The sequence below is a fragment of the Alligator mississippiensis genome, chromosome 7 (assembly GCF_030867095.1).
Source record: "Alligator mississippiensis isolate rAllMis1 chromosome 7, rAllMis1, whole genome shotgun sequence".
Classification (NCBI taxonomy): domain Eukaryota; kingdom Metazoa; phylum Chordata; order Crocodylia; family Alligatoridae; genus Alligator; species Alligator mississippiensis.
In genome coordinates this window covers 15,345,620-15,369,784 of record NC_081830.1, presented here as the reverse complement: position 1 = coordinate 15,369,784, position 24,165 = coordinate 15,345,620, and the positions used below count along the sequence as shown (strand labels likewise).

Below are 24,165 nucleotides of genomic sequence, written 5' to 3'. Positions count from 1 at the left end.
AGTTGTTACTTTTTATAGGACCTTGGCTTAATGACAGCAGGGCCTTTTGACACTTGTTTCATAGAATAGTAGGGCTGGAAGGGACCCCAAAGGATCATCAGGTCCAGCCCCCTGCATGAGCAGGAAAGACATCTGTGGTTAGATGACCCCAGCCAGGTGAGCATCCAGTCTTCTCTTGAAGACCTCTGGGGTAGATGATTGCACCATCTCTGGGGGGAGCTTGTTCCATCATCTGGACCCCCTAGTTGCAAAGAAGTTTTTCCTAATGTTCAGCCTGAAACTATCTTCCAGGAGTTTCTAGTTTTCCCCCAGGGCACCCTGGTGAAGAGTTGTTCACTGAGCCCCTGATGTACACCTCTGATATAGCGGTAAGCCACAATCAGGTCATCTCTCAGCCTTCTTTTCTTTAGGCTGAAGAGTCCGAGATCATTCAGCCTCTCTTCATATGGCTTGCCATGCAAGTCCCTGATCATGCAGGTGGCCCTTCTGTGGACACTCTCAATCTTTAGCACATCCTTGTTGAAGTGTGGTGCCCAGAACTGGACGCAATACTCCAGCTGCGGCTGCACCAATGTTGGAGTAAAGCAGGAGAATCACTTCTTTGGATTTACTGGAGATGCATCGATTGATGCACGCCAGAGTTTTATTGGCCCTAGTGGCTACTGCATCAGATTGCTGGCTCATATTCATGCTGGGGTCTATATTTACCCTCAGATCCCTTTCATTTGTAGTGGTGGTCAGGTTAGCAATGCCCAGCCTGTAGGTGTGCTGGGGGGGTCTTCCTTCCCAGATGAAACACTTTGCATTTCTTTACATTGAACCTCATCTGGTTCCGTTCTGCCCAACATGCCAGCCTGTCTGGGTCTGCTTGTATCTGCAGCCTATCTGTGGGTGTGTCTGCACAACCCCATATCTTGGTGTCATCCTCAAACCTGGCCAATCGGCTTTTCATCCCCTCATCCAGGTTGTTGATGAAGATATTGAACAGCACTGGGCCAAGTACTGACTGCCCACATCTCACCAGGATGACACCGATCCGTTCATTTGGACTCTGTGTCCTGCCCTGCAACCAGTTTCACACCCACTTGGTGGTCCCACAGTTGAGCCCGATAGCTTCCAGTTTCCTGATCAGTACCTCATGGGATACCAGGTCAAAGGCTTTCTGGAAGTCGAGGTATATGATGTCAACAGCTTTTCTCTCATCCAGGTGATGAGTCACGTGATCATAGAAAGGCTGCTGGACTGTTGAACTGAGGCCATCTCTGCTATGTGGAGAGGACTCAGGTTTGTCATTCCTATACTGTAATATGCTTCCTCTCTGGCTTGACATTCACTTAAGAAGCTTGTGTGAGTTGCTTGCCTTCCCTCCAGCCAGTTGCAGTAGGCTGTTCCTCAATGGCCTACTGTTCAGAAAGCTATTATGGAGTAATCCTATTTTCTTGTTCAAAAGTTATAGCACTTCAGATAATTAATTTCTGTTGAATGTATGCCTTTGGAAAACATCCACATTTGTCTTATAGTCCATGGAAGGGATGGTGGCAGAGGGGAATATTTTTTGGGTTAGAGGTTTTTGGGACCAGGAATTATAGATGGCATCGTCAGTATTTTCTTTCAATAGTAAATGGCAAGAAGAGAGTTTCTGTAGATTTCTGGATGGGTGCGTCTCCAGATAAAAGACTATTTTAATTCTGGTTCTGCCTCCTGGATGTTTCGTCATGTGTTAATATGCATCTAGGGTCTACTATGTGCATTTTTTCTTCTTAAACCCAAGTGGATAAATACATGAATGCTGTGTCAATTTTAGTACAATGGAAAGGCATTTTAGAATTGGAGGACTTCCAGTGTTTCCTAAAACAACCTACAACAGAAGAATAATATCAAGTAATCATCCTTCTAAAGACATTGGGATTGGCCATTTTCTTTGACTCATTCAGAATTTGATCAATGCATTTGTTCATTGACTTTAAGCACGTTAACTTTTATTTATGATGGGGTTCATTTCCAGGAAGAGGGTGATGTGGGTTTAAACCTCCCTTGGTTGAGATGATTCTGGAATCAGGTCTCCTAATTTCTGAGCACCACTACACATGCATTAACATTCTTTAGTTAATGTCATTAAATCTAGTATCTCCACACACTTTTGCAAGTGCTCTGGGGGGTGGGGGTGGGGAGTGGTGCTGTAAGCAGAGTGGCTCCGAGACCACCACCGCATCTCGTGTCAGCCTCCCCATGTTTAAAAATGGCAGCGAGGGTGCTTGAATTAAAGTTAATTCAATGAGCTTCAGTTCAAGTGCCCCCTCTGCCATTTTTAAGCACAGGGACACTGATACATGAGATGCTGGAGGCTGCTGGAGCGCGGCAATTACCATGTCCAGCAGACTTCATTAATTGAGTCTGCTCTGACATGCTGGAATTCCAGCACACTGGAGGAGCCTTGGTGCTTGTATATATGCACCTTCCATTGTGAGGTACTAGGAAAATGTGCATTAGCCTGTTTTAATGCACATTAAATAAACAGCACAGAGCATTTATACAAGTGCTCTGAGAGTGGAGCATGGGAGTGTGCTTTAATTAGAGCGGCTCTGAGAGCTGTGTAATTAGAGCTCCCAGAGCATCTTGTGTATCATCATCCCCGCACTTCAAAATGGCAGCAGGGGTGCTTTATCTAAAGCTCACTCAACAAACTTTAGGTAAAGTTGAAGGAGCTTTAGATAAAGTGCCCCTGCCACCATTTGGAAGTGCAGGGGCATTGATACATGAGATGTGGGAGGCTGCTGGAGCACAGGAATTTTCCCAGTCCAGCAGTCTTGATGAATCGAGTCAGCTCCAATGCAGTGGGAAGTACAGCGCGTCAGAGCAGCCTCCCTACTCATGTACAGACATCCACAGTTTAAGTGATGCTTAATGCACCTTAGCTTATTTCAATGCACGTTAACTAAACAGCATGGTTTCTTAGTGACTCCTTAGTGTGTATTAAAAAAGGCAAGACCTACCCACTGAGTGTCAGGCAGACTACTGAGGAAGTGCTCTGAGTACGAGGCTGCTGGAAAAGAGGTGGGCTTTTCCTCCAGTCTGCCTGGTTTGAGGACACCTGACATGTAGCTATTAGTCAGAGACATTTTCAGGACAGAGATGATTTGTTTAAGAATCCCGAACCTCTTTAGGTTGGATTAAGATGATGAGGAAGGCCAGCTACACTTAAGCCCATATAATTTGGGAGAGCTGCAGTTTCTGCTTCTGGTCTTATCAGTTGCAGGGCACTCGACTCTGGCTACTCTCTGAAAATGTCACACTGGGACAGAGGCTGCCAGATCTGGGGGTCCCTTGGCGTTCAAGGGGCTGACTGGGGTCTGGCTTAGTAAGCAGATTCCAGGAATGAGCCAGGCTGTCTGTGTGAGAATGGGTCTGTGGGGGAAGCTGAATCAGGAAGCAGGAGGATCAGGCAAGGAGTGGAGTCCAGGAGCCATCCAAGTCAACAAGCCAGGAAATCAAACTGTGCATTGACACGTGTGCTTTACTGTGGAGCTGACTAAGTAACATTGCTATCTACATTAAACATTGCTATCTACATGTGTGCCCATATTAGGTTGCAGTCAATTAATTAACTGCACCATAGGTTAGTATGGTCTGGGACAAGTATTATCCTACACCAGAGTAGTTTATGCCACCACAATGCACTTGTAGATGGCTAGCCCTGCACTGGAGCACCCGCATGCCTCAGGCAGCCCCTGAGCTGCCCGATGATGTCCTCCAGAGTCTAGGGCTGGCCCCCCAGCCCTGTGCAAGCATGGAGCTGCTCCACCCCTGCTCAATGTGCTGTGAACTGCACCAGAGTTTTCACCCTAATTGCACATGCAGATGCACCCAGAGAGAGCTGGCAGAAGCACAAGTATGATGACAGGAAAGCCATCCGCGTCCCTGTTGTCCAGACACTTCCAGTTCCAGGTCAGGAGTTTAGATGGAGGTGGAGTGAAGTGGGGGAGTGACTGGCCACTTTGGTGGTAGAGAATGAGCAAAAAGCCAGGCCCTGATAGAGGTTTCTGGACAGGCTTCCCCAGCCTGCATGGTCAGCTGGAGAGGTTGCAGGCTAGCATGAGCAGCTGAACCGGGCAGGCTGAGGATCCAGGTTTGAGACTGTGGCCTGCCAGGAAACAAGGTAAGAGTAATTTAGTGCACAGTCACAAAATTCCTGATCGGCTTGATCCAGACAGAATGACTGACCTGAGTCTAACTGCACAACGCATGGTGATTTTCCCTCCAGTCTCCCTTGTCACCCTGCAGGTCCCAGAGTGGAACAGGGTGACCACAGGCACGTGAAGTGATGTATTTGCAGAGATGAGTGCCAGTTTTATGAGTCCAGCCATCCTGACCTGCCTTCACTAGCCCCTGTTGCCTCTCTGCGCTTGTTGTCAGTTTAGACTTTGATTTTCCACAAGGGAACCGAGCACTGAACAACTCATGCCTCAGTCCCTTCTACTTTTTTGCCTGTCCCAGGATTCACTGTTCTGAAATTAAAGAAAACCAAAGCAACTGAAAAATAACAAGATGGATATAGTGACACATTTACCGGAGCAGAGAGAAGTACATGGCATACAAGTTAAGAGAAAAGATACTGAGCCACCTATATTAGAGTCATTGTTATGTCTAAAAAGTAGGTAGGCAGATCTTAAAGGTATTGACAACACCACCAAAGCTATGAAACCAAGCCAGCTAACTTATGTAATAGCTTTCCTAAATGTGACTATAAACTTTACTGACTTTTAAGATGTCTGTCTTAATCTGGCCACCAGATGATGTGTATCCTGGCCCAGAAGCAGATAACAGTAGATAAAAGGTGAACTAACTAAAGAATCAAAGCTTTAAAATGTAAGAACCCAAGAAGGCTTCTTTCTGATTCTGTGCTTCAGAGGTAAGGTGGGCTAGCTCCTAATGCCCACTGGAAAGTAGAAGGTCTAGCTCCTCCTGCTTGTTCCCCATGCTCCTGGCATTAGTGTACAGGCACCTGAATCGTCCAGTTGAGACCCTGGATTTCCTGTCACTCCATAGATGACTGGTGCTGCCTTAGTCAGGGGGACACATGCCCCCCCTGCAATCAGTCCTGCTGAATGGAGGGGTGTTCTGCTGCTGCCGATCCTGCCGACTGGAGGGGATTCCCCCCTGCGACTGATCCTATGAAAGCTGATCGCTGCAGCCAAACGCTGCAGCCACTTCCCCGAGTGGCTGCGGCCACTCCTGGGAGTGGCTGCAGTGATTAGCTGGTGCTTGCAGGGGTGGGGTATTGGCACTCCCACCTGCCCCACTGCCCATCACTTAAGTGGCAAGCGCGGATGGTCAGGGAGTGCATCGGTGCTTTCAGGGGGTGCATGTGCACCCCTGTGCACCCCCTCTGCATCGCCACTGTGTCACACTGAGGGAGAACCATTCCCTCAGATCTTGCAAGACTGGCTTACCTAGTGTCCCCAAACAAGTTCCAGAAGCCCTAAGATGAGAAATATGGAGAAATCACCTTCCTACAGCATCAGTTCTTCCATACCAGTGAAGTTCACTGTCATCTACAGAGAGAAACTTGCTCTGCTTCTGCCAGTTCAGTCTTGGAGTGAAGAGAAAGCTCCTACTAACATATTTTGACTTCTGAAGATTTGGTAGTGGCAGGGAAAAGAGAAATTAGATAAATCACTAGGAGGAAAATTAGCAAACAATCCTGGCACTGGAGAATCTGATCACAAGCTGAGAAAAACTTGACAAGGAACATTGCTGTAAGATCGTTATTGGAAGTAAGTGTGTTTGGTTGGTGACAAGGGGGATGTGTGTGGTATTTCAGAACCGAAGAAAGTCACAGCTGGAAATCTATCAACATTTTAATACCAAAATATTAAAAAAACTATTCAACTGGTCAAATGAAAAAAAGAAAGAAAGGGAAACAGCTCCCTTAGAAAATCTGAACTTGCTATCAAGAACCCACATCTTTCAGGGTCTTTGGAATTGGAGATTTTCAATCAAAAGCTCATGGAGACTGCAGATTTAAACCAAATAATCCTCCCACACATATATTTTATTTTTAGTTCTTCTACATAAACTTATGCTTTGGAAGAAATACTGTAACACATATTGCAAAACATTATGTCTTTAAGAGAAGACATTTTCTTATAAGAAATATCCTTCCAGGCTTAAATCCTAAGGCCCACGTCAGAGTACCAGTCTTGCCCAGCAACACCAGGATTACAATCCCACCTCAGTCATTGCATCCATATTTGGTTGTTTTCCAGAAAAAAATGACTGAAGGAGGAAGAGCTCAGTAAGCCCCACAGTTCACACCCCTGAAAATGTCTTTTACATATCTGAGTGCCTCTCAAATTAGGGTCAGGGGACCCAACATAGTGTGATTGAGCAAATGCATAGTGAGAAGCATCCCTTGCCCAAAAGAGCTTAAGGATCTTGTACCCAAATGACGAAGATCAATGACACAAAGTGGAGGTGACAGAAGGATGGTTTTGGCCTATCATGGTAAAGAGATGACCATCCAGATATGGATGGGGATCATGTAAATCAGCTTATAACGACATGGCAGGGAGAACTCAGAATACATTATTTTCAGACAAAGTGACACTTAGGATGCTGTCTATGTTTATGCTGTATATAGCAGGGAAGGGGAAAGAGGGGTGTTAGCAGTTTATTGACCAACATCTTATTGTAGTCACAAGTGCTGTGGGCACTGTGCCAGGTCTTGATGTTTGCTGAGGTTCGTTCTTTTCCTGTTGTTGCTATTAAAAATCAAATACAAAATACCACACTCTGGTCTGCCAACTTGATGAAGGGAAATGGTTTCATAGTGAGATCTGAAATGAGGAGAATGAGAGCATGAAGCAATTAAAGGGCAAACCGTCTGAGATATTACATAACTGATATTCATAATTATAAATATTGTTTTATTCTGAAATATCTTCTGGGTCGTTCAGTTTTTTTATATATATGCCCACACATAAGGACTTGTGTGGAATTCCTTTATACTTAAAAGGCCATATTCCCAGCAATAATACTTTCCACTGACAATTTTACAGCACTTAAAGGTAGACAGTACTGGCAGTTTGTTCATGAGCTGTTTCTGACATGAGATTCCCTCCTGTTATATTTGTAACTCCGATCCTGGCCACTGTCCTTGTCCTTCCTTCATGGGCCTTGCACTACGCACTGAAGAGGGAAATGTCCAACCAAAACACCATGACTAAGTTCCTCCGCCTGGGCTTTTCTGAAATTCGAGAGCTCCAGATCTTACACTTTGTTATCTATCTAGCAGCATACTTGGCAGTCCTGATGGAGAATCTCCTCATTATCACAATTGTAACTCTTAACTATGAACTTCATTCTCCCATGTTCTTTTTCTTGGTTAATTTGTCTCTCCTGGAACTTTGCCTCTGTCTCAGTGACCGTGCCCAAATCCATGTCTAATTCCCTATTGAACACCAGGTCCATCTCCTATTCTGGATGTGTTGTCCAAGTGTTTTGTCTCATCTGCTTCTTGTCAGCAAATGTACCCTTTCTCACAGTTATGGCATATGACTGATATGTTGCCATCTGCAAGCCACTGCATTATGGGATAATAATGAACAAGAGAGCGTGCATCCAGATGGCTGCCTGTGCTTGGACTGCTGGTGTCATGTACTCTGCACTGCACACGGGGAACACCTTTAGTCTCCCCTTCTGCCACTCAAATATCATCAACCAGTTCTTCTGTGAAGTGCCCCAGCTGCTCAAGCTCTCCTGCTCTGACACATACCGCAGAGAGCTGGCAGCCCTTGCCTTCGGTGTGTTTCTAGCTTTGGGCTGTTTTGTTTTCATCATTGTGTCATATGTTCAGATCTTCACCGTGGTGTGGAGAATCCCCTCGGAGCAGGGCCGGCAGAAAGCCTTCTCCACCTGCATTCCTCACCTTATCAGGGTCTCCCTGTTTCTTTCCACTGCCGGCATTGCCTACACGGAGCCCATCTCTGACTCCCCGTCCCCTCTGGATCTCCTGGCAGCTGTTCTGTATTGTGTGGTGCCTCCATTGATGAATCTGGTCATCTACAGCATGAGGAACAAGGAGATCCAAGCTATCGTGAGGAAACTCCTCATGAGCTGTTTCTGATGTTAGATTCCCTCCTGTTATGTTTGTAGCTCCGATCCTAACCACTGTCATTGTCCTGCCTTCACAGGCCTTGCACAATGCACTGAAGAGGGAAATGTCCAACCAAAGCACCGTGACTGAGTTCCTGGTCCTGGGCTTTTCCAATATTTGGGAGCTCCAGATTTTACACTTTGTTATCGGTCTAGCAGCATTCTTGGCAGCCCTGGTGAGGAATCTCCTCATTATCACAATTGTAACTCTTAACTACAAATTTCATTCCCCTTGTTCTTCTTCTTGATTAATTTGTCTGTCTTGGATCTTGGCCCCATCGCAGTTACCACGCTCAGGGGCAACCCGCAGAAGGTGTACGCGGTACATGTGCACCCCCTGAGCATGGTGGTGCACCCCCAACAAAAAGGCACTGCCAACAGTGTCGGCAATGCCTGCAGGCAGACACCGCTGACCACCCCATCACTGAAACCACTGGCAGCCTCTGCGGGCCTTCCGCAATTGCCACTGGCCACTGCCGCTGCTGCCAGTGGTGCCTGGGGGTGGTTGTCGACCCCTGTTCAGCGCTTGCCACCCGCTGCTCCCCCACACTGCCAACAGCATGAGCGGTATCTGCAGGAGCTCCCTGCTTACCACTGCCGCACTCCTGCTGCCACCACAGCGCTCCCACCACTGCCAGCGCAGCTGTGCCCCCCCAGCTGCTGGGAGCACGCGTTCTTCATGATACCCAGATCTCCAAAGAGCTTTTCAACCTATCTAAGAAGGGTAGGTACCTAACTCCCATTCCACCTGGGCTAGTGCCCCACTGCCCCTCCCCCATCTTACTTATACGACTGGTTTTGTGGAAATTGTGGAATCTGCTCATTCAACTTTTTCAAGAAGAAAATGAATAAGCATCTGTCTTTAAATGTTTAGGAGTAGTGAAATCCTAAATTGGGGACTTGGAAAGGTTTTTTTTTTTTAATTTCTTCCATGATGGGATCATTGCTTCTGGCCAGGGGAACATCCGTGAAGACAGCGAATTGCAAACAGCATAAATCTTTTATCTCCTGGATTCCCACCAACCCCTGTCCCAAGTGGGAGCCACCAGTACAGTAAGTTAGTATGGAGGCTGAAGGACAGAGACACATATTGTCAGATCAGGCTCTGGCATCCATCAGGCAAGAGACATAAGGTCCATGAACGACTCTCTGATTCCTTGATGCTCCTTGTGGAGCCTGCCTGGCATGGGCTGTACATGGCATGAGTTTGCACAGGGATGTATGCTTCATGTGGCACCTGTGCCAGGCTAGCCCTGTGCACTAGTTTGGGGGTTTGTCTGGATTGGGCACATTGACCCACCCTGCATGCAGGATCCAGTGTGCACAGTCAGCTACACGTCTGCCCCACTGGGCACTTTTTACTGTGCAGTCATGTAATACTTGCTTTAGCGAGAACTAAATGAACATGCAGTACCAGCCATGACCACGCAGTCCTGAAGGCACATGGGTCATTTCAAAGCCTACTGCACAGTAGCCATGAAGTAATGCTCAGGAGTTCATTGCTACTGCACAGCAGTGGCAGCATCTTGGTTAGTGCCTGCCAACACTATATTGAAAAAGCAATGAATGGCATTGCTGCAGCTCATTGCTACAGTGACCTAGCATCTCATATAGACACACCCAGCCTAGTGCAAATGCCACATGCCATGAAAGATGTGTGCCCCCAGAAGCGGCAACTAACCACCTGCATTGGTTGTGGCAGTGAATGGGGAACTCCCTCAGGCAGCCGTGGTAATGTCGGTGGCTGCGGCGGGGGGGAGTGGTGAGTGCTGACAGCCAGCGACCACCTGCAAGCATCACCAGCCACATTGGTAGTGGCTGGCGGCGATCGTCCACAGATGCTGTTGGCAATATCGGTGGGGCACTGGGAAATGGCAACTGCACAAAAGGCGCCGGCAGTGCTTTTTTCACGGGGGTGCACCCCCAATTTCAGGGGGTGCACGTACACCCATGTACATCTCTACACATTGTCAATGCCACATGCAATACCCATCCCCAGTGACCTGCTATGGGTACCACGTGTCACAGGCTGGCCCCTCACATCTTATGCTGTGCACGGTGCTGGGGCCAGGTTGTGCTGTGTGTGGTGTGCAGGGCTAGAGCTGTACACATTGGGCAAGCACCACGTGTAACCAGTGCACAATGCCCATTGCATGCAGTGTCTCCACTAGACCACCCCTGTGGGCTTGATGTGTATCATGAGGGAGATCAAACCAGAGCACAGCTCTGCTGTTCTGCTAACATCTGTACAGCTCAGACTGTTTACATCTGGGCTTTTCCTTCTGAGCTGTGCGGGACTCCAGGGAATGAGTCCCATGAGCCTTTGGAAGAAAACAACAGAAAAATTGCTGTCTTGCTTCACTCCTTTTAAAAAAACCTGGCTCGATTTACTTCAGTTGTTCAGTGACAGAGGGAGCAGAGAAAGACCTATGAGTTACCTGTGCTTTTAGACTAGTGGTTGGTGCAGAGGAGATCTGAGAAATCAACTGGACAAGAGCAAAGGATCTCAGCAGGGGAAGCCTGATTATGACACAAGATCAGAACATTTCCGCAAAAACAATTTCAGTAAGTTTTCTGCATCAGTGAAGTGTCCTGTCTTAGTCAGATGCAGAGGAGATTTAAGAATATAGAAGTGGGAAAACCTGGCTACACAAATCTTACTGCATTTTATGTATAATAGATTCAAAGCTACAAGGGTGAATGAAGACATTTGCAATGTTTTTGCTATTAATTCAGATAATGTTATACAGCTTATTGAGTGTAAGGTATGAGGGAAGGAGGGGGCTCTGAGGAATTCATCTTCTTATATAATATATTTTATGTCACATATATTTTCTAAGTGAGATCAATTTAAAACTATAGCGTTTCAGATTTAAAGCAAAAAATAAATAAATAAATAAATAAAAAAGTCCAGGGTTGTGTCTGGGGTTAACATATTCTTCACTTTTTAAATGGACTATCAAAGTATTTTATTTTATGTAGGGTCTTGTCAGGGAAAAGTACTTTATTAAAATCATATTTTCCATGGGGCAAAAAAATGGAATATTTACAATCTTAGCATGAAATCTGGGGATCTTATTGATGGGAATATCAAAGCCAGTGAGTTTGTTACTCTCGTCCTTACCACTGCCCTTGTTCTATTATACCCAGGACTTGCACGGTGCCCTGGGAAGGAAGATGTCCAACTGCACCACTGTAACCGAGTTCCTCCTCCTGGGCTTCTCTGACACTCGGCAGCTGCAGATCTTGCACTTTGTCATCTTTCTGGCAGCGTACCTGGCAGCTCTGTTGGGGAACCTCCTTGTTATCACTGCTGTAACTACGGACCACCACCTCCACAGCCCCATGTACTACTTTTTGGCAAATTTGTCCATCCTTGACCTTGGATCCATCTCTGTTATTGTCCCCAAGTCCATGTCCAATTCTCTCTCAAACACCAGGACAATTTCCTATGCTGGATGTGTGTCCCAAGTTTTTCTCTTCATGCTCTTTTGTGCAGTCAATTTTTCAATCCTCACCATCATGGCATATGACCGATCTATTGCTATCTGCAAGCCACTGCATTATGAGATAATAATGAACAGGAGAGCTTGCATCAGAACGGCTGTCTGTGCTTGGGTTACAGGTGTCATTTATTCAGCAGTGCACACTGGGAATACCTTCAGTCTCCCTTTCTGCCACTCAAATATTATCAACCAGTTCTTCTGTGAAATACCCAAGCTGCTCAAGCTCTCCTGCTCTGACACATACCGCAGAGAGCTGACAGTTGTTGCCTTCGGTGTGTTTCTAGCTTTGGGCTGTTTTGTTTTCATCATTGTGTCATATGTTCAGATCTTCACCGCAGTGTGGAGAATCCCCTCTGAGCAGGGCCGGCAGAAAGCCTTCTCCACCTGCATTCCTCATCTGATTGTGGTCTCCCTGTTTCTTTCCACTGCCGGCATTGCCTACACGAAGCCCGTCTCTGACTCCTCGTCCCCTCTGGATCTCCTGGCAGCTGTTCTGTATTCTGTGGTGCCTCCATTGATGAATCCGGTCATCTACAGCATGAGGAACAAGGAGATCCAAGCTGCCCTGATGAAACTGCTCCACCGGCTGATCCTCTCCAAGAACGGTATGTCCATCTGGCTTTCATGACTTTACTTATGTTTCTTTTATAATTAAGTCATGAAATTATTGTTTCCATATTGTAGTGTGCAACCCATTTACAAAAAATGAAGGTGGAGGGTTAATTCTGTAGCTTTGTACGTACAATGACTATTGACTTTCGTCATTTTGTGTTAACACTGCTGAAGCAGGGAACTGATGTTTCATGCATTAATTTTACTCTCTGTGCTACCTAAAATAAATGCCATCAATTGCAAGATGATAAAGAATTGAAGGCTTTTGTTTACTGATTGGTGTAATCAATTATTTGGATGACAGAATATACAGGCAAGTAGCCAGATGATGTGAAACTGGAACGAAGTGCAAACACTTTAGAGGATAGAAACATAATTCAGATGAACCTGCATAGATTGGGGAGCCTGGCTTGAAAGAACAGGATGAAGTTCAAGGAAATAAATGCAAGTTGTTGTGTCTAGAGGAGAATATTCAAAAGCACAGATACAGATTGGGTTATAAATGGCTGTGGGGTATGACTGTTGAAAAGGATCTGGGTCCCGGCCTCTGATCACATTGCTCTTTATAGTATTATTCTGTGACTTATTAATGCAACATGCTTGTGCTGCCATAGAAAACATACACAGCATAGAAAATTGGGGTTGGAAGAATCCTCCGGGGGTCATCTAGTCCAACTCCCTCCTCAAAGCAGGACCAGCCCCAGCTCTATCGACCCAGTGAAGGCTACGTCTAGCCCTGTCTTAAAAACCTTGTGTCCTATGAGAAGAAACCAGAACTCTAGATGCACCTTGTCCCAGCTAAGTGGCTTCTGTATGACTTGATTTAATTATTGCTTTTGTGGATTATGTCCTCAGTGGGCGAGTCCAGATGAGTGTGTATATGCACCTTGCAGCACCTCAAAGCCACATGTGGGGGCAAAATTAGACTCCTGGATGTCAAGGGGTCAAAAAAACCTGCACTGGAAAAAAGTGGTCACTGCCCCACCCAGCCCCAGAATCCCAGCAATTTAAAAAAATCCAACCCCGTCCCCTCACACCCCGCAGTCACCAGCAGTAACAACTGCTATCGGGGTCACTACCCCCCACCCTGCACAGTGTTGGGCAGGGTGACACTTGTAGCCACCCCAGCCCAGGCTGTGCTGCCCCCCTGTCCTCTGCTGCATGGGTGGGGGAGGAGGGGCTCTGCCATTAAGACCCAGAGCCCCTGCAACCCCTGCTACTGCCCGTGAGTAAAGACTTTTTAATTTTTTTTTAAGTGCTAGAGGCTGGTAGAAGGGCAGCCATCAGGGGGCTGGGGGTGCAAGCAGGGGCTGGGGCCAGGCCGGGCAGCAATCTAGGGACTGGGGGAGCAAGCAGGGGTGGTAGCCCTTGCAGAAGCCATTTGGCCTTTGTTGGGGGTGGGGCTGTAAGCCCTGTGGCGGGGGGGAGGCAACAAAACATATAGGTATTTAGAATTCACTCTATTATGGTGATAAAGACACTGGTTGGCTTCCAAATTGCTTTAACACTGTAGAGGTATCAGTAAAACATTGCCCAACTGATCGCTGTGTCTCTCTCTCTAGTTGTCTTTTGTTTTGATTGTGGGGGAACATGGATTTCAAGGTATTTTACAGAGTGACTTTGAGATTTTTGTATCAGGGATTTTTCAGTTTTTTGATAGGGAACACTGTAATTCCTGCTAGGGAGGCCAGTGAGACCATAAAAACTAGGGAAGCAGTAGTCATGGGGGACCTAAACTACTCAGACATCTGCTGGAAGACGCAGACAGCAAAGTCCCACCGTTCACACAGGTTCGTATCCTGTGTACAGGACCTCCATCTGACACAGGAGGTACACAGTCCCACTAGGGGGGATGCCTTACTGGACCTAGTATTGGCAACGGGGGATGACATGGTAGGAGACCTACAGATCGGTGGTCACCTGGGGGACAATGATCACCAAATAATAGAATTCACCATAAGACATTGAGTGGGTAAGGTAACTAGTAGGGTGAAAGTGGTAGACTTTAGGAAAGCTGATTTCAATGAACTCAGGCGTTTAGTCAAGGACGCACTGCAGAGTAAGAGTTTTAAAGAGTTGGGAGCCCAGGAAGGGTGGCTGTGCCTTAAGGAAATGATCCTTTGGGCACAGAGGGAGACGATCCTGATGCAGGGAAAAAGGGGGAAAGGGGCCAAGAGGCTTCCTTGGCTGACCAGAGAAATCCAGAGCAGCCTACGGGCAAAAAGTGGGGCACATAAAAGTGGAAATGGGGAGATATTACTAAAGAGGAGTATACCTCCTCTGCTCGCACTTGTAGGGAGGCAGTTAGACGGGCCAAAGCTACCATGGAGCTGAGGATGGCATCCCAAGTTAAGGATAACAAAAAATTGTTTTTTAGATATATAGGGAGTGTGGCAGGCCAGTAGGGGGAGCTCCTGCGTTGAGCCACCCGCCTCCCTGCGCCTGACCACCTTCCAGGCTCTGAGTGCCTCCCTTGGGGTGCCTCCCGTCCGGCCAACCCCTTCCCTGGAGCACACCCGCTAGCCCGGGGTTCCCGCTGCCACCATCCAAGGCTCTGGACTCACTTCTGGCTCTGCGCACCTTGGAAAATGCAGGCCTGGTCGTCCAATGGGTCCTAGACCCAATACAAGCACTTGGGGCACTTCCCCAAGTCAGGGGCTTATTAGGAAGCCTGCCTTAGTACACAGACCTAAGGGGCCTCCTTGGCATAATTTAGGCCCACCCCTCAATAAGTCTCTCACACCGGTCACAAGGAGAACTTTATTGATTCCAGGGGGTAGGGTGGAAACAGGGTAAAAGGTAGAGCAATATCATAGAAATATTACAGGAATATCAAAGGAATCCCATAGAGCAAACCAGGGTGGCTGAGGTAGCCGTTTAAACACGCATCTGAGTTACTGAAGCTAAATATCTAATCGGATCTCGAGTAGCTTACTCGCTCGCATCATCCAGAGGTGGTTGTTGTATCCTCTGGAGGCAGGGCACTCTTGGAGCATGCGGTGATGAGGAGAGAGCCAGGTTCAGATTCACCTGGATGACCGCATGGCTAATGGCTAAAAAAGGCCCCCTTCTTCTTGGACCAAGCCTTAAATAACCTCTCATACCTCAGCAGCCCGGTCCAATCGAAGCTGCCAATACTGGCCACAAACCAATCAATCTCTCAAAGCATCCCTGGCTACCTGGGCCCGCGCAGGGCCGGGTCTTTCCCCCCACTGCCCAGGTGACCAGAGCATCCACCTCCCAGGCCCCAGGCTTTTGTCATGCAGACAAGGTGGGAGATCCCCGCCCTGAGGGATTCAACACCAGCCTCTCACGCTGGCTGAGACAGATCTCTGGAGAGGGGCACCCATGGTGGCATTTCTGCCACAGGGAGTAGAAGGACGGCCCAGGGAGGAATAGGACCTCTACTAAATGGACAGAAGCAATTGGTGACAGACAGGGGGGACAAGGCTGAACTCCTCAACGAGTTCTTTGCCTCAGTGTTCCTAAGCGAGGGGCAAGACAAGTCTCTCACTGGGATTGTAGATAGGCAGCAGCAGGGCGCCAGACTACCAAGTGTAGACCCTGAGATGTTGCAGAGGCACTTGGAGGAACTGCATGCGTTTAAGTTGGCATGCCCAGATGAGCTCCATCTGAGTGTACTGAAGGCACAGGCTGGCACAGCCACTGGCAGGAATATTTGAATGCTCAGCATGGGCCACATGGGCCAGGTCCCGGAGGACTGGAAAAGGGCCAACGTGGTCCCCATTTTCAAGAAGGGGAGGAAGGAGGACCCAGGCAACTATAGACCAGTCAGTCTCACCTCCATCCAAGGCAAAGTCTTTGAAAAAAATATCAAGGCTCACATTTGTGAGAGCCCGGCAGGAAAAATTATGCTGAAGCATGGATTTGTAGCGGGTAAACCATGCCTGACTAACTTAGTCTCTTTCTATGACCAGGTTACAAAACACCTGGATGCAGGAGTAGGGGTTGACGTTGTCTACTTAGACTTCAGGAAGGCCTTCAATACGGTATCTCACCCCATACTGGTGAACAAGTTAAGAGGCTGTGACTTGGATGACTACACAGTCCGGTGGGTGGTGAATTGGCTGGAGGGTCGCACCCAGAGAGACATAGTGGATGGGTCGGTATCGACCTGGAAGGGTGTGGTCAGTGGGGTCCTGCAGGGCTCGGTCCTTGGACCGATACTCTTCAATGTCTTCATCAGCGACTTCGATGAGGGAGTGAAGTGTACTCTGTCCAAGTTTGTGGATGACACAAAGCTGTGGGGAGAAGTGAACACGCCGCAGGGCAGGGAACAACTACAAGAAGACCTGGACAGGTTGGACATATGGGCAGAAAACAACAGAATGCAATTCAACAAGGAGAAATGCAAAGTGCTGCACCTAGGGAGGAAAAATGTCCAGCATACCTACTGCCTAGGAAATGACCTGCTTGGTGGCACGGAAGTGAAAAGGAATCTTGGAGTCCTAGTGGACTCCAAAATGAACATGAGTCGTCAGTGTGACAAAGTCATCAGAAAAGCTAATGGCACTTTATCATGCATCAGCAGATGCATGACGAACAGAACCAAGGAGGTGCTAATTCCCCTCTATCAGGTGCTGGTCAGACCGCAGTTGGAATACAGCGTACAATTTTGGGCACCGCACTTCAAGAGGGATGTGGAGAACCTGGAGAGGGTCCAGAGAAGGGCCACACGTATGGTTAAGGGCTTGCAGGCCAAGCCCTACGAGGAGAGACTAGGGCACCCGGACCTCTTCAGTCTCCACAAGAGAAGGTTGAGAGGCGACCTTGTGGCTGCTTATAAGTTCATCATGGGGAATAATGAGGAGCACAATGTACATCTCAGCTTTCCAAAAATGTGGACCAACTCTGAGAACAAATTGGATTCTATCTATGGACTGAACAAAAGACACGAGACCTGGTAAAACTCTTGTGAATAATAATTTTTAGTTAAGTACTACCTTATAACAAAAGATAAAAAGCACCTTGCTTGAAGTTCAATAGGCCGCGCTACTCAACCCCTCCCATCCCCACCAAAGGACAGCCTGTAGCGTGGCTGGAACCCCTCTCAGGCTGCTCACATGTGAAGTGTGTGCGCCTGTTCTCAGCCCTAGCAGGCAGGTGGCCCCAGTCAGCCAGGCTAGGAGGTCTCTAGGTTATGGCCATCTGCTCTCTCACTGCCCACCATTCAGTCTCCTTCCTTGCCAGCTTCTGCTTCCAATTCAGCCCCACACTCCTTTTCCTAATCTACTGCCCACTCCAACCCCATAGTGCAGTTTGGCCCTTTGTATGGAGTCATATGGCTTCATTATCTCAGTGTCAGAAGGACAAGGGAGGGGAGTATGTCAATTAGAGCTCAAAAAAGACAAGCTCCCTGCTCAGTTCCAGAGTCAAAATGGGACAGTTTTTCATGGGATTAACAAAGACTTCCTTTATGTCAAATGTCAGGTCCCTGCTCTGGAGCTTCCAAATAAAAAGGAGGGGGGTGGGGGGAGGGGTTTTTTTTTGTTTTTTTTAAACAGTGGAATGTTTTTTTTGCCCCTACCTTTCTTCCCAAAAGCAGCCAAGCTATTTTGGCTGAATTCTTCCAAAACCTTTCAGCCAGAGGAAAATATGCAACACGTTAGCTATTACTCTGATTTGTTAAAGTGTAGCCGTTATGAGCAACTGAAAGGAAGGCCTTATAATAGAAAATGTCTGGCAATGTTTAGTAATAGATGGCATGCTACCAGGCCTGCCTTTAAGTCAAACTGTACCCTTTCTACCTATACATCCAAATGGTTCATTTCTAATATTGCCATTATTTCTACTGTAATTTGTAAACCGAATTCTTCTAACTTAAAAATATTGCTATACAGCTGTGCTGCTTATGTTAATGCTAAAATAAATAATTGATGGTAATGTAAACTTTGTTTTTTACTTTGCTGGTAATGACTTGCCCTAATACCAACATGATTGCTAGTAATAGAAACAGTACAGATACTGAAATGCACAAGGCATTCAGCCATTTCTTGAAGAGTGATGTTGCTAAAAGTAATAGCGGAGCATATTTAGTAGTGCTGTGTGAAATTCTGCCACCAGTTCTGTTTCGATGCTGTTTTGACCTGTTTTGAGGTTGAAACAGCAAAATTGAAATGGAACAGCTAAGGTCAAAACGGCCTCGAAACAAAACGAGGTAAGTCGAAACACTTCGTCGTTTCAATGCTGTTTAGACGTTTCGCCCATAGGCTATAATGGGGAAGGTTGAAACAGCCTACAAATTAATCATTTCTGGCCAAATTTGGATGAAACTTGCAGAAATTGTAGCCCCTGCTGAGGCAACAAAGCCCGCCAAGTTTCAATGAGATTGGTGCAGGGGGTCAGAGAAACTGCACCCCAAAGTCTTGAGAGCCAAACTTGTGTCATGTATATGCGTTAAGCCACAGCAGGGTCAAAGCTGCAGGCATGCTAGCCCCTGTGGAGGCCACAGATCCTGCCAAGTTTCAAGGAGATAGGTGCAGGAGTTTGGGGAAACTGTACCTCAAGCTGTGAACAAGCAAAACTTGTGATATGGGTGACACTGAGTGTGTTAAGGCACAGCAGGGTGACAGCTGCAGGCCTGCTTGCCCCCGCTGAGGCCACAAAGCCTGCCAGTCGTCAAGGAGATTGGTGCAGGGGGGCTCTGGGGCCCTGCACCCCTAGCTGCTGACAGGCAAAACTTGTGACACGGGTGCTTGTGCAACTGCTGCCTCTCATCAGGCAGCGGGACTGAAGATCCCCCATCACTCGCCACCACAGACGTGGGGGTAATAATTACCCACAGTATGGACATGACCTGGCAGTGCGATGCTGTAGCCGGCAAGGCCAACAATATGCTGTCATACCTCAAGTGATACATCTCTAACAAAACCATCGCAAAGAAGTGATTCTTCTGCTCTACTCAGCTCTTCTCAGCACTGGTGAGACCGCAGCTGGAGTACTGTGCCCAGTTCTGGGCTCTGCACCTTAAAAGGGACATGGTAAAGCTTAAGAGAGTCCAGAGAAGGGCTACTCATATGATCAAAGACTCGCATGGAAAGCCATACAAGGAAAGGCTGAGGGACCTGGGACTCTTCAGCCTGAAAAAGAGAAGGCTGAGAGGGGACTTGGTAGTAGCTTACTACTACATCAGAAGCGTACATCTAGGGCTCAGTGAACAACTGTTCAGCAGGGCACCCTTGGGGAAAACTAGGAGTAATGGTCACAGTCTGGACCCCCTAGTTGTGAAGTAGTTTTTTCTAATGTTGAGCCTGAAATGATTTTCAAGGAGTTTGTGACCACCATGCCTAATTTTCATTGGGACAATGATTAAGGTGTCTCAGGTGTTGGAGGGGTTTCTTAAAAGCAGCCCCATAACCAATCAAAGGGGGTCAGCTGACCGTGATTAGTAGTAACTGGGTCAACTGCACTGTAAAAAGGCTGCAGGGGAGAAGCCTCTGTAAGCTTTACGGAGGTGACTCAGACTGTAGGGCAGGATCCTTACATGAGTGACCTACCTTTCAGAAGCAGTAGCTTTATTGATCTTATCTAGTAAACCTTGGGAGGATTTTCAGCATCAGAGTTACTGGGAAGGGTACTAAATGAGAGAAAGAGTAGGGAAAGATGTCCAAGGCTTTACTCCTTGAAGTTTGACCCACTTCCCTTGTCTCTTATTAAAAAAACATGAAGAGGGCTGAGATGGGCCTGGCTAAGGATATATCTTTAACAGTGGCAATGTTTTTGATTCAGCCAGGAAAACCTTAAAGGAATTTTAGAGAAACTTTAATCTTAGTACCTATGCTACATCCGGAGTTAGAAAATAGATAAGTGGAAAGTAAAGTGTGGGGGTCTATCTGATTTTGAGAACTAGATCTAATTTTCCTGTCAGGTAGGAAACAAATATGGCTGAAATTTGACCTTGTTGTAATATTTTTAACACTTTTGGAGGCACCTGGTTCTACAGTCACAGACATAGCAGTCTTGGAAAGGCCGAGACAACCGATGCATTAATCATACAATGTGATCTTGAGGCTATGCTAGATTATTGAGAAGGAGAGAGATTTTCAGAGACCTGGTTGCAAGAAAAAAGAGAGATCAAGTTATAGATATAATATTGAGTATTTCAGGAAGGACTTTTATACTATGTCTGCTTATAGGGGCACCCAGATCCCCCACTCATTTCAAAGGGCAGCTCTCAATTACTCTCGGAGGCAGATCTTCAGTTCTCTAGGAGGGACGTTTCCCTCCAGTGAAGCCAGTGGAGACTTTTACCTTGTGCAATTACATGCAAGGAATGTCATTCCTAGCTGCATCACCAACTGCCTACATTTGCAGACATGGCACAGACAGAAAGGGATTCATTGGCTGGGTAAAAAGCCGGGGCAGGCACTTGAACCCCTGATGGATCCATAGTGGCCTTAGAAGTCTGAAAACATCAACCATAAACCATGACTATTGGGACCTGTACGCAGAAACAAAGGAAGGATGTATGGGAGAGGAAAGCCTCCCATGTTTTGCCCTCAGTCACTAAGTAGTCACCAGAAAAGTAGAAAGATGCACATGTTAGGCCCCCTTGCCCAGAGTTGGTTGAACCTAGGTCTCAGTGACGGCCCAGCAAAGTACTTGACCATCACATCACGGGTCAGTAACTACCCAGGGGCTTCTCTAGTACTTTCGTGAGGCTGGTCTCTGAACAGATAATAGTGGGAGGTTTGTAAGAAATATGTGGGGCCAGGAGAAAGGTGGAGGGCGTGTGACTGAGTGGATGAAGAAATAGCCACTCGGATGACTGGAAAAAACTAGAACGTTGTACTAGATGTATACAAACCATGTAAGAAGGCTTTGAGATTCTGACCTCATGTATTACGGTTATTCCTATCGTTATTGTTAGCGATATTGATATTATCATTGTGATAGTTATTATATCTTAACCTGAAAAGTTTTGCAAAGTGGGAAACACAGGGACTATTCAGCAAATGAGGGCTCTGATTCCTTTCCTGAGAACAGGACTGTCCACAGTAACCTCTGAATGGCATTTTTTATTTTGGCACACCTCAGTGTGTAGATCACCGGGTTCACTGTGGGGATGGCCACTGTGTAGAGCACAGAGATTGCCTTATCCGCTGTGAATTTCTGGAAGGGTCTGTCATAAAATGAACATGCCAGGTCCAAAATGCAAGCACACCAATGTAATTTGTGCAGTGCACGTGGAAAGGCTTTGTGGTTCCCTTCCATAACATGCATTCTTACCTTGCCCAAGATGATAGTATAGGAAATAAGTAATGCAGAGAAGGCCCCAGAGATTACAGACCTATTGTTGGAGATGATCGGCAAGTCTACCGCATGGGTTTCTGTGCAAGCAAGTTTCATGACCCGTGGGACATCACAGTAGAAATTATGCAGTAGAGTGGGTCCACAAAAGGGATACTGAAAGATCAGTGCGATTTGGACACTAGAATGGGCAAAGCCACCCAACCATGCCCCAGTCACTAGCTCTATGCAACCCCCCGGTTCATGATGGTCTAGTACCGTAATGGTTTATAGATGGCCACATACCAGTCATCTGCTATTACTATGAGGAGGAAGACTGAGGTACCTCCTGAGAAGTGGAAGAAAAACATCTGTATCAAGCCCCTGTGAAATGAGATGGTTTTGTGTGAGGACAACAACCATCATCCTAAAACCAAACGCTGATACAGATCACAGGAAAACGACTTCTTCCTTGGGACATTAAAATGTGGACTGTGATGGGGTTACTGTCCCCTTTCTCTGAAGCCTATGGTGTTACTCCTATATGATCATGAGACAAAGCATTGGAGGATGCTTTCTGTATTATGCTGTAAAGACAGTAAGGTGATGATACATTGTCATTTTATAAACCTTTCAGGTCAGGCACCTAAACACAACATTTAGATCTTAGACGACCTATCAAGGTCTTTCTTAGCCCATTTTTTTTTCTATGATTGTATGAAACCACAGCTCAGATGGTGCTTAAATGTGTAGGTTCTGAACTTCCCTCGGTGTCTAAAGGTGCTATTACAGGCAGTACATTTAAATCAATTAAATCGTACATGCTGTCATGATGTTAGAACACTTTCAGAGCGGTCACTGGTTATGGGTTTCACAGACCTGCCCAATGGTGACTTGGTACTAAAGGGCCTGGTAAGCGAGGGCATGGACAAGTCTACTGCTCCTCTGGGGTGGGAGAGGAGTGGGGCCGAGTGTCATGGAGCTCAGATGCAGAGAAAACACCATGTGGCTTCTTTCGCTGCGCAGCCAGCAAGATGCAAGTGGAGCTGTTGGTGAGAAGGGAAAAGTCTTGAAAAACATGTTTGAAGTGAATGGGAAAGAGTAAGCAGTGGGGAAAAAAAAGACTAACAATTAAAATGGACCAGCAGCTTGCATGTGTTTCACTTGATTTGGACCAGTCAAAGGATTTTGTCAAGCAGTGACCAGCGTCTGGCTAGTGTGGCTGCCCTGCTGAGCCAATGAACTTGGCAGAAGTAAATGACATCATCATGGGCTGATCCTATCTCACAAGAAATGCTTGGGACTGTCTATGATTAAGCCCTTTTGACCTTATGAAAGTGAGTGTAGAAACAACCTTTTCCATCACAGTTTCATCCCCAGGGCCTTTGCACACAGTTGTTCCTGGTGAGTGATGCAGGGATGTGTGATGACATCCCGAGGCACGGACTTGACCAGTAAACGGACAGATCCATTGTGCTTGCCTATCCTCGCAGGGGCGCCATCCGTTGTTAGACCACAGCGTTTGTCCTCTGGAAGATTGAATTGCAACAAGACACGTTTCACTTCATTGAAAATGTCCTGTCCTGTCGTTTTGCCTTGCATTGGACACAAGTCGAGCAGTTCCCCAGCACCATGGGGTTGTTTGGTGCCTCCTCGTGCAAAGATTGCCAGTTGAGCTGTATCGCTCCCATCTGTGCTTTCGTCAACCCCCACGCTGTAAAACTGACGGACACTGAGTCTTTTCATCAGCGAATCGGCAGTGTTTGATGCCATGTCATCTACTCTTCTAGCAACCGTCTGATGTGAAAGGCTGGTTTTCTCCACCATTGACTGTTTCTCAGGGAATACCACAGATGCAAATGTGCCCAATCAATCTTTCACACATTCTCCATCAGACAACGGTTTCCCCCTCTTAGCTATTGCCTCGGATATCAAGAAGCTGATCTTGGTCGCTGCCTCAGACTTCTGCCTCACAGCTTTGAAGAAAGACGGCTGCCCGTTCACGCTCTGTGTTAGAGACTTCGCCCGATCACTTCTACCCTGACCCACCAGGCTGTCGCATGGCTTTGCATGTTTTGTAGAATAATGTCGCTTCACGTTGTACTCCTTGCAGACAGCCACTTTCTCGTGGCAAATCAGACACAGGATGTTGCTGTTTTGTTCAAGAGCAAAAAAATCAGTGGTCCAACTACCTTTGAAAACTTGACCTTCAGCATCAATGTTTTATTTCCTCTGATCCGCCATCTTTTGAGCGTAGGGTAGGGCCTGTGGCCAATAGAGCCAAATTAATTTTAGTCATAGGAAAACTAGTTTGGCAGAGACAGGTGAAATTAAAAACAACTCACCAGTTCAAAATCACCATTTTATGACTATGTAATAATACTGTGGTATCAATATGGACCCCCACCTGTCAGGTGTAGTCATAATATGTAAGGTACAGCCTGACATGTGCAGGTGCTGCCATCATATGCCAAGTGCAGCTTCAAATGCCTCTCAGTAATGCCATCTAATGCCAGTTAATGCCTCATATGCATGGTAAAGTCCCCATCTGTAAGGTAAAAAAACCAAACAAACAGAAATAGCTTGCCCTGGACAGTGATTGTGTCTTTGTTTGCAGGTGCTAACAATCCTGCCAGCTCTTCCC

At 46.9% G+C, this 24,165-nt stretch overlaps 1 protein-coding gene and 1 pseudogene across 1 annotated transcript in view; both read left to right on the top strand.

Moving 5' to 3' along the window:
- The window catches only part of LOC132251822 (olfactory receptor 14C36-like), a 40,903-nt gene extending 17,338 nt beyond the window's left edge, over positions 1 to 23,565 (top strand). The window contains exons 2-3 of the mRNA XM_059731746.1: positions 11,305 to 12,265; positions 23,438 to 23,565. Coding sequence (XP_059587729.1) covers positions 11,332 to 12,265; positions 23,438 to 23,565 — 1,062 coding nt within the window. The 5' untranslated portion in view covers positions 11,305 to 11,331. The remainder of the gene's footprint in view (positions 1 to 11,304; positions 12,266 to 23,437) is intronic.
- On the top strand, positions 7,219 to 8,125 carry LOC132251823 (olfactory receptor 14A16-like; annotated as a pseudogene).
- Positions 23,566 to 24,165: the final 600 nt, after the last annotated feature.